General features: G+C 32.3%; 1 protein-coding gene across 1 annotated transcript; it reads right to left on the reverse strand.

The window, feature by feature from the left end:
• Positions 1-8,188: 8,188 nt before the first annotated feature.
• Positions 8,189-11,149, reverse strand: LOC110784466 (NDR1/HIN1-like protein 13). Its single transcript, XM_021988921.2, has 2 exons — positions 10,881-11,149; positions 8,189-9,482 (listed from the first exon to the last, which is right to left on the reverse strand). Exon 2 carries the CDS (start codon positions 9,431-9,433, stop codon positions 8,558-8,560), a length of 876 nt encoding a protein of 291 aa, XP_021844613.2. The 5' UTR covers positions 9,434-9,482; positions 10,881-11,149; the 3' UTR covers positions 8,189-8,557.
• Positions 11,150-11,597: the final 448 nt, after the last annotated feature.

Consider the following 11,597-nt stretch of genomic DNA (forward strand, 5'->3'; position numbering starts at 1 on the left):
ATTGCTCGTCAATTCTGTTCGGCCGGACTATTTTGATTTGAGTTTGATTAACCTTAGATTATGCGCCGAGAGGTATAAATATGATGTTTTTTTGGTCTGTGGCTATTAGATAGGAATTATTTCTAGTACGTAGCGAGAGCCCGCTAGTTGTTCTATCCTAAGGAATTCATAAGATTCGAGAGATGCATGTTTTCCTAATTATGATTGTTCATTGATTGTTATTGTCCGTTGTCCAATCCTGCTCTGCATTTATGGTGAACCGTTGCCCTAGATTCCTTTAATATTGTTATTTTCCGATTTGATTATTTGCTTTAGTTTAATATACAAACCAATCCAACTCTTTGTTACCAGTAGTCTAGATTAGTTAATTAATAGTAGAAAGAACATTGTTTCCCTGTGGATACGATCCCTGCTTCCCTTATTATTATTATTATTATTATTATTGGAGGGGGTTGAACATTAAAAGGGAAAAATGGTACTTTTCAGCATAAAATGCGGGCGTTTTTAGAAAACGTGGGCGTCGAATAACGATACACTTTTTTTTCAGTCTAAAAATGCAAATTTGTTCTATAAGTATATCAATTTGTGGTAAAATTATGTGAAATTGATATTTTGAAAATACATGTTGTGACGAATCTAATAAGATTCTACATGATAATGTTTTCTATTACAGATAAAAACGGTCAAAATTGTTTATTTAACACATGAATAGAGAGTGAGTATAATATTAAGAAACAGTGTTAAATACGGGCCTGTGCCGCGTAGGTTATCAAGAGAGAGAGTTCACTTAACAAGTCTAGTTAGACCTGTCAAACGGGTCGTTCAAGTCGGGTACGTTGTAAAAAAATTATTTTCAGGTTCGGGTTAACTAGGGTCAATCACTTTCGGGTTCGGGTTTACAAATGCTTGTTCAAGACCCAGAACTTTAGGTTCGGGTCGACCTAACGGATTGAGATATTTTAAAACGCGTAATATATTTTCTTTTATTTAGGTAATAAATATACAAAAAATGGGTACAAATTAACAAATTTTCCTACACAAGTTTCTATTTAGTCAAATTCAACCATAAAATGACGTATAATTTAAATTAAATCATTTTACACCCAACGATAGTAACAACAATGTGTTTACTATGCTTAAATTTCCTCATAATCTAATTTATTACTATAAATGCAATAATTTTCAATTGGTCGGGTCAAAATCGAATTCGGTCGAATTTTGATCCATTACTTTTCGTGTTGGGTCACAAAATCTTGTTCAAGACCCATTGTTTTCGGGTCGGGTCAATTTTTGACAGGTCTAAGTCCAGCTGAGGTTCAACTTTAAAATCATATGCAAAAAAGGGAGTAACCCCTGGACCTTATTAAATGATTAACTATCTTCTCTTTTATCAATGTGAGACAAACAGAGCAGTACTACGTACTACGTATAAACTTATCACCATGTTGCAATTTTAATCACTCTTGAAAAGGCTTAAATTGTGGTCGGAAATTTGCATTATGGTTCGTATTTATATTAAGGCAAATTTGTCAAAAACTACCTTATAAAATATGATTTTTGCGAAAAACTACCTTATAAAAAAAATGTTGTAATAAACTACCTTATAAAAAATTTATGTTGTAAGATACTACCTTTTCCCAAATTACGAACGTTTGATTGAAATTTCGGGATTGACTTTACCATATATATGTCACGTGCCATTTAATTACGTCTTTCCCGTTAGATGTCGCGTAATATGCACCTAGTAAAGTCAACGTCGTAATTTTGAATTAATGCTCATAATATGGCCAAAGGTAGTATCTTACAACATAAAATTTTTATAAGGTAATTTATTACAACATTTTTTTTATAAGGTAGTTTTTCGCAAAAATCATATTTTATAAGGTAGTTTTTGACAAATTTACCTTATATTAATTATTGGTATAATTGAAATGGTAAACGATGACGGATTGACGGTTTGAGTAAAGAAGTGAAATCACTTTTCATTCTTTTCTAATTTTTGTCTTTAATAAAGCAACAAATATCATAGGGTAGAATGAACCTGGTCATAATGTCATATCCAAGGCAAGGTTAATTTACGTAGAAGATAAATTAGGTCATTAATATTATCACTTAATTAACTATCGTACATTGTCTAGAATAATCCGTATATGAAAGGGGTTAAAAATGGTGCATTTAGTTGATTTAATTAACTAAATTTTAAGGAAATATATTCTTGTTATATGATTTATTACATAAAATGATTTAGCAATTAGCAAAAACTTTTTTTTTAAAAGTTGAGTAGGTTTAATTTTGAAGAATTATGACTTCATGAGCAAATAGTTAATACGCGAAAGCATAATTCCAAATTATGTGGACGTCAACTAACTAGGTAGCTTTATTAGTTACATTGTTACAGTGTTGAGGGGGTGTACCCAAGACTTGGGATCATATCCAATGTACACCGGCCATTTGTTCGGTTTACCCTTTGAGATTCTCTCTGCACCAAAAAAAAAATTCCCTTATTTTTCCTATTATCAACTTTTTAAGTTTAGTCACTACTAATATTAGTACACTACATGGCTAGCTTAGTATTCAAATGAAAAATACAAATGTAAAATTGTTTGTCAATTTCAAACACATATGCATGTGCATCATATTAAAATTTGTTGTATCATATTATATATATGGAAATGAAACATTCAATGTAGGTCATCTCGATCAACTTAGAGTTAGCCACTCAATAAAACCAACACATGCATCAACCAATCTGACGAGAAATTATAATTTTTAAACAAATAAAACATCAAAAATTAATGTATTCCTTTTAAGTATTGAGTTACAAGTACGCATAAAACTATTTGAGATCAGTAAATTTGGTCAAAATTCGTTTAAAGCTCGTGTACTAAACAAGGAAGTGTATATAATTAATTATAAGCTTTAATTTTGATGAATTAGGGTAATGCAAATGTCGTTTATCATGCATTGAAGAAGTTTAAAGCTTAAAAAAAGACAAAAAGGTAGATATTTCAATGTGGCATGGATGTATATTAGCCACCCATTGGCAGCTGAATCCTTATTCCCAATTACTTGCAAATTATTCTCCATTTCATCCCAAAATTAACCTAGTCTATTATAATGGCCAGGTTCATATGCATATCTAAGCTTTAATAACTCTGGTTAAAATTCATTTTACAACAAATTGTACCATGAAAAGTGAAAATAAGTTGCTATAAATTTAGGATGTTAGGTTCAGTAAATCCAGCTCCTAAACTACCATAATCATCACCTGCTTCCTGGAGTTCCCTTCAAACACTTCTCATGGGTGACGGCTGGAGCATTAACTTGCACATAAATTTTGCCCTAATTGAAGTGTTTGGGGGAACTCTTGGATTCATTTGATTCTTTTTTCTTCTCTTAATTTGCTACTATTAGCATGGTACTTAATTTTCTTCTCTTAATTTGCTACTATTAGCGCGGTACTTTTTTTCTTCTCTAATTTACAGAAATCTTAGCAAATTTAATTATTCAATTGAAGATAGCTTTGGTACTTGTGTGTGTGTTTTATAATTATTTATTAATTTCCGTTGTCTTGTTGATCTCTTACATGATTTAGAACTAGTCACAATAAATATTATGCTAGAAAAATTGTTCAAAAAGTTTATATGAAGAAAAATTAGATATAATATCTAGTTAAAAGCATTTCCATAGTTAAATAATGTAATACACATATTATTTTGACTTTTTTTATAAAAAAAATAAAATTGTTTTTGTATCATTACAGTGGGTTAGTTTGCTGCAATTAAGTATTTAGTAAAAAAAATCATTTTTTTATTCCTGGCCCTGATGTTGGTGGGTTAAAGTTAGCTGTAATTAAGTACTTGGTAAAAAAAAATCTTTTTTTAATTTTGACTTTTTGCCAGTTGTTACTTGTTGTTTCATTAGTGGCGTAATTTGTGGTTGGGCCTACGTAAACTTTACTGTTAAGTTTTTTTTTTTTGTAGTTTTCCTTATTTATTTTCGACTTTTTTCCATTATGATGTTATTTATTGTGGCTATTGATGGTTTTCTTTTTCCCTTTTTATTGTATTTAATACTTATTGTTAATATAATTTATGGTTAGTAGGGGCATGTTAGTCTTTTCTATAAGGGGACACCAAAAGTGTATTTACTAAAATAACCTCAGGTGTTCCCTTATAGAATAGAGATTAAGCGTGATTTAATTATTTTTTATATAGTTTGTGAGAGGATTATAATGATATTGGTGAGCTAATAGATTTGGTTTAGGTAAATAAAGGATTGTAGATTAGTAAAAACAGTAACCTAGCTAAGAAAGGTGGAAATTAATTGAGTATGTAAACCGGCCAAGCTTACTCCATGAGCATTGGAGAATGGAGACGCGTAAACAAATAAGGCGTATTTATTTGGAACTAGCTAGGACTTCGAAGTAATGTTATGTCTTCATTTCAAACATTTTATTACGGCCTATCAAACGGGACATGTGTATATTAGTCATTACTAATATTAGCTAAACAAGTAAAGAAAATGGTAGATCTCGAGATAGAGATGGAAGGGGTAGGGGTACGTAAACCCTAAATGTTTTCGATCTCAATCTGAAAGAGATATTTATTTAATTTGAGTAAAATGTTACTTAAACCCTAAAAGGAGAAGGGATAGGGGTAAGCTCTAAACATATTGCACAGCATGACTACTCGATACTCTATTTTGTTTAATTGTCTTCACTCACGTGAGGTTAAAACTTGATCATTGTCATTCTTATTCAGTTTTCAATAACAACTTAACTAGCTACCAAAATAGGAACCACTAACATTCTAATAAACTACACAAAGTTTGACTAAAAAGAACTAACGTACAAATGTATCCATTTCCTAAAAATAAGACTGCTAACTTTGAAGAACAACTTTGAACACGGATATCATAACGTATAAAACTTGTATTAGAACATGAACATCTAAATCGTCCAAGAAAAAAGACAAATGGCTTCAAGATATATTGATATGTTCTAACTCATCTACAATCTTTATACAACTTAATTAATTAACTAGTAAACCAACCTAACTGTGTTAAATTCGGATTTGGACAATTAATTCGATCAGAAACTATCCGCAACATCTTCATAGCAGATGCAAACCTGACGAAAGGTGAATTCAACAGACAAGACGAAAGTATCGCAATGAACAGCTTTGAAACAACTCTTGACAATACGAACAACATCTGGATCATTTGGGGCTACATTCTTTCCGAGTAGCTCAGATATCACACTAGAAATAAACACTAACACTTGCATCATACTCTGATTCGTCGTGTCCACTTCAACCGTTCTTTCACCCAGCACTAGTTTATCACTGTTACGCACATGAATTAATTCCGATTCGATTTCCTTCTTCGTCATTTCATCAATTAATTCGGGCTCGTTCTTTTTCTTCTTCGTCATCGTTTTTCTTTTACAGACCTGAATCAATTCGGGTTCCTTCTTCTTCATATCGATGGGTCGGACGTAGTATGCCCTAATCTTCGAGTGCAGGAATCGGATCTTTACTTTTATCGGGCTTACCCGGACCTGCTGGCCGAAGAGAACAGACTGGATTGGGATTTTCGCGGCTCCACTTTGTTGGAATTGCCACAATATTGTGCATTTCTCTGAATCTTTCTTCTCAACTTTGTATGACGCCATGGAAATTCTTGATTATCTTGGAATTCTTTGCGCGCTGGATTACTAAACCCAGTTAATAATGGATATTAGATTATATGAGACAGATCGACTAATTATTTATATAATTATTACCAGTTTTAGGTTTCCTAATTGCTAAATGCTTATCCAATTAGGTTACGATTCCTAATCACAATCAGGAATTCGGATGTAGTAGCGTGCTTATCAAGGAATTTCTTCCGGATTCTTTTTCTACTTGGGAAATTTACGGTCTAAAAAGTCATTTACCCGTACACATTTTTTTTTTCTTCCATAATTTTTTTTTTATATTCGAGTGCTGGAATAAATACATGGATAAAGAAATACATGACATTAATATGTTGATAATTGTCATTAATAACATATCATACGGTTAGAATGTTAAATGACTTTCTTACATTTTATTTCCCCTACTCAATCTTAGTAACAACGAGTAATATTGTTTATATTATATGGTAAAGTATTCATTATTAAAGTATTCAACCATTCAAGGGAGCAATCATTTACTAAGAAAATACATGAAGTTTGATAGTTGGCATGCTTCATGACTAGTGTTTGTTTTTTATATTAATTCATTTTCTTGTAATGAATCTTTGACTATCAATGCTACTTTTTTTTTTAATTAATTAGTTTAGTAATTGAATCAATTTTGTAACTCCATTTAATTAAGGAAGACTTTTGAATGGCTACAATAAAAAGGTAGCCATTATAAAACCCTGAATCTTAACCCTTCATTATTGGTGATTGATCTGGACCATTAATTTTAAGTTAAAAAAATTAAAAAATAATAATAATTAAAACTCCTTCTATCTTTGTGCTTTCTTCCTAAATTTACAGTACCTCCATTGTTGATTTGTTGTCGATGAGAAGTGAGAAATATATCCTGGAAGTTTAATGAAAAACATGATCCTATATATCTTCTCCTATTTGTTGTCGATTTTCTCTTTCTTTATATCTTCTCCTATTTTCTAACCGTTACACCGATTAACCATTGAAATTTAACTGGAAAACATGCATTAATGAAGAACATGATTCTATTTCCATGATATTCTTCTTCATCTAACATAGAAAATCATAAACTTAGCCTTATTATCATCATTTCAAATCATTACGGAGTAATTAGATTGAAATTTGAACAAATTTCCTTTTTCCTTGAAAAATCAAAAAAATCACGGAGTAAGATTGATACTGTTTGATTTTTTTTTAATTTATGGATGGAGTATTTCATTTAATAGTCAATTTATTTCCTATTATTCGGAGAGGTCTGCCTATGATTCAGAGAAGGTCTTGTAGATATTTTTTTTTGTTTTTGTTCTTTAAGAGAGATACCAAATTACAGGTTCTTGGATGAGAATGGGTATTTTTAATTCAATTTTTTTTATTTCTTATAACCGTTTATAATTACAAAATCATTTATGATAAATTCCATTAAAAAATATAGTTTATGATAAATTAAAAGTTAGCAAAATTAATGGACAAGATTAGTCCATTTTGATTTAAGGGCTAAGATTTAATAAATTATGGTGGCTATCATTTTATTGTGGCGATTGTAAAATTATCCTTTAATTAAACCATTTAATTTTATTAAATGTTGTATGGAGACGAGCTAGTGGCATGATCAAAATGCTGTAATATATATACTGTAGGGGAAATCAAGAAAAAGTTTGGAATGATAACACAAAGTGTTGTTTGTTTAGACCCTCCCGTCCCAATTTAATCATCATATTTTTTATTTATTTTTGTATCAATTTAATTGTCATACTTCCTTTTATGGTATGAACCCACTAACATCCTTTCACATTCAATAAAAAAATTCTTCCACTAACTCCCAATTACATGCCTACTTTTCTATTAAAAAACTTATGTTCTTTTTTAGTTTACGCAATTTGACTTTTGACACTATATATTCATATAACTTAGTTTGAATATCAATTGTGATTTGTACTTAAGAAAAAATATAATCACGCAAAGTCTTGTTATAATCCTCTCATTATATAGATTTATGATATATATCAACTGTTTATCATTTTTGTCAGTTGATAATTAAATATATTAACGAATGAAAGATTGCATTGGCAAACGTGATAAAAGAATTGTGTCACCTAGAAAAGAACAAAGAAAATATAATAGATAAATCTACAATAACTTATCGCATAAAACTCCATAAAAAGTCTATTACGAGGATTACATTTAGACCGAAGGAGTAAATCAAATGTTCCTCATTTCTATATCAAGTACGGAGTACTGCTTATTATAATATCAAGAGTTGTTCGTTTGTATAACAAATGCTGCTCATTTTATAGAAAACGCAGTGCTTGAGCCTTGAGGTGTCAAGAGCTGCCATCAAGTGTTGCGCTTATACGGAGTACAAAAATCACTTGAAAATGTCAAGTGTTGCCCATCACTTTAGGTCTTTTTCAAACCATCATTTGAGCATTTTTCTATTTAGTGATACTTCGAAGTTCAGAGTAATATGGTTCTTTGTATAAGTTAAGAAAATGAAAAAAGAATTGCATGACATTTTCATCATTTATTGTATAAATTAATATACATATATCATGTCAAATTTGTATAACTCTACTATTTTTTTTCGCACCTTTCATGTTGTCCATCGTTATCGGAAAACACCCCTCCTCAATTCTATAATGCATAAACTTATTAGTAATTTAGTATCAACATCAAATATTTAACAACAAAGTTTCCCCAAAAAATCTTGTTAATAAAAAAATAAAATAAAACAAGGTAGGATTAAGAAAAAGATTATCCCATATAATTAATCCTCCTTTTCTTGTCAATTTCGATTGGGTCCCACCAACCACCAATTACGCCTTGAAAAGAATTCATGTCAATAGGGGTCCCACCCACATATTACCATGGCTTGGTGTGAACTTTACACTTCTTAGATACAACCTTGGCATTCGTTGTTAACGCGTTTACTGTTACACCACAAGAAACCTCAACGGAAATGGTCCATGTCTTAACCGACCCGATCTTGATCTTAACGGGCACCTTAACGTGAATCTCTAACGGCACCTCGCCGTTCTTTTGTTCCGTGAGCAGCTTATCACGTGCTGACTTGGACAACACGATCCCGGCCCCACTTAACTTGGTTGAAAAAACCGTTGAAGATTTAGGCGGCTGGTAAAACGCCGGTAATTTACCGTTACATAGATTAACCCCGTCGTGGTATATCTTGATCAAGCTCCCTTGCTCGTAGTAAATCCCGATTTTACCGTTTTTATTCTCGGATTTCAACGTAACGTTAAAAACAGGAGTCATGGTGGTGGTGGTAGCAGTTCTTGAGAGATTGACCCCTCTAACGTGCACACTCTCAATGGAGTAGGTAGGAGCCTTGGGTTTGTAGACGAGGTATAGAACAGCGGTGGTGACGGCGAGTAGAGCGATAATGATGAGTATTCCGGCGAGGATGGAGCAAATACAACCTCTGCATCCCCCTCGTCCAGCCTTCCTTTTGGTGTACAGCTTGAACTTGTGGGCATTTTCAGGTGGTGGAACCCGGTATACTTGGTCTTTGGGAATTTGCACAACGTAAGTTCCAGGGTTGGGCGGCGCATAACCATAGCCATAGCTCATCTTAGAGGAGGCGAAGGATTCTTGACTCATGTTTCGGCCGTGGTGTTCACCGGAGACTGGCGGTGAAGGTGAGTTCGCCATCAGCTTAGCATTCGAGTGCTCGCCAGATTCCGGTGGAGATTCGCCTGGGTAGACTCGTTGATCATTCATCTCGTTAGAGTCCTTACCAGTTGCCACTTTGCCAGATATGATCTAGAACCTGAAACGAGAATAATTTGTTTAGCTAGTGTAATTATTTTTACAATTGTACACACCAAATTCTAAAAGCTCATTCAAAAGTTAAGGTACTTTATAGTGGCTTTATTGCGACCTTGAGCTATAAAAAAAACACATTTACAAGAAATGTGTTCTCATTGCACGATTAAAAGATACAAATATAATAAAATGACAATAAACAAGCGCACAATTCAACTTTCGTTGTACATAGATGATGAAGATGATGTGATGCCAATGTAGTGAAATGGTCAAAGAGATGGATTTAAAGAAAAGAATTTATGGAGTTGTTAAAAGTGGAGGAGGAGTTCAAACGTAAGATGAGGAAAAAATATGGAGAGTTACCCAAATATTTGACTAATTGGGGTTGAGCCTTGAGGCGTACAGTTGGTTGATGGCTACTTATGTAGACTTGGTCGTTTTCAGAGAGTTATCAAGTGGAGTACTTGATTAACAATTAGACGTATCGGTTGGGTGGTTAATTATCCAGTTTAGTTTGCAAGAATTCGACTATCGTTTATTTTTTTTGCTTTGACAAAATCATATTTATTCATTTGACACTAAAGAACACAAAATCGATCATGCGTGAAATTATCTAAGTTGTTTTCACCAAACTTAATTCTATTGCATAATTCTTATGCCCAACAAGTTTAGGTTAGTTTATCACCGGACCAATATGTTAATGAGGTAGCAATCTTTTCAAACATGTTTTCGAATTTCGACGTATATTAATTCCATTGTTAATCATCACAATTATAAAGTTGTATCCCAATTGTACACGAATTGATTAATTGTCATGTAGGAGTAAAATTTACGGCAAAATGTACGGGACCTAAAGATTGTAAAAGGGCCCAAATACATCTTCCTAGCTAAAAGGTGACCGTTAATTACGGACCGGGGTAGTATTAGTGATCGAAGTTGCATTCCTTAGTTCTTTCAGAAGTCAATGGACTAGATAACGGCGAAAACTCTTAATCAATTTATTTATTTCATTTTTCGCAGGCACCAAATTTAATCACTTTCGATCACTATATAAAACGAACAAATGTTTTTGAGACTTCAAACTGAACACACTTTTAGAGTATTTCTTCGCTCTATAATTGTTGCTTTTTTTTTCCTTTTCCAGATTGTTTCAATTTGATAAAAAAAGAGTACACTAGTTTGAACTAGAATCCAAAATCCACAAATAAAACATAATCATAGCTTATTAACGAGCATGATTAATAAATAATTCAGATGATTAATGAAAAACTTAAGAATCAATCTCATAATAATACTAACATCTCAATTCCAATCACCAATAATTGAAAATTTTGACTAATTAACATGGGAAATCAATCATAAATTGCAATTAAAACATAAAAATGAAGCAATTAAAACCAACCTTGAAAAATAATTCGATGATCGGACGACTTAACAGGAACTTCAAACGTCGAATTTGAAGTTTGAAGAAGAATGAGCAACAACAAAAACAATATGCAATCAAATTAATTTCTCTAGGTTTAGAGAATAATTAATGAAGTTGATTTAGGTTGAAAATTGAGAGGGGAGAGAAAATGTATGTAAGACGTGCGGAAGTGTTGAAGGAAGAGAGAGGAAGAATGAGCAAGGGCGGTGAGTTTATAAGAAGCAAATAAAATTAGAAGAACGAGTAAAGCAAAAATGAGTGAGTGACAGCTCTATATCCTGATTTTATTTAATTAGTTATAATAACACGGTTTCGAAGCCCGGCCTGATTTTATTTGATTAGATTAAACACGGTTTGGCCGCCGGCAACCGCGTCAAAATTGTTTTATACCTTTACCAACCAGATTTGTTAATTAAACTGGTGATTTTAAACGTCAATCATCGTTGAGTATTTCATTTACAGAATACAGAGCTCTATCTCCGATCAATTGTTAACAAAATTTTAATCAGGTGGTTATTCTCCCCGGCATATCTTCATCGTTGTTCGGTGCGGAACCATAAAGCAGGGAGATAAGATTCGAACCTTGTACCTCCAACAATATTTAAATTTTAGGTTAAAATATTCACCCGAAAAGAAAAAAAAGGTAAAATGGTCACTTAAGCTAATTTAGACATGTGTATTTGTAGTGCATAT

The sequence above is a fragment of the Spinacia oleracea genome, chromosome 1, assembly GCF_020520425.1.
Source record: "Spinacia oleracea cultivar Varoflay chromosome 1, BTI_SOV_V1, whole genome shotgun sequence".
NCBI lineage: Eukaryota > Viridiplantae > Streptophyta > Magnoliopsida > Caryophyllales > Amaranthaceae > Spinacia > Spinacia oleracea.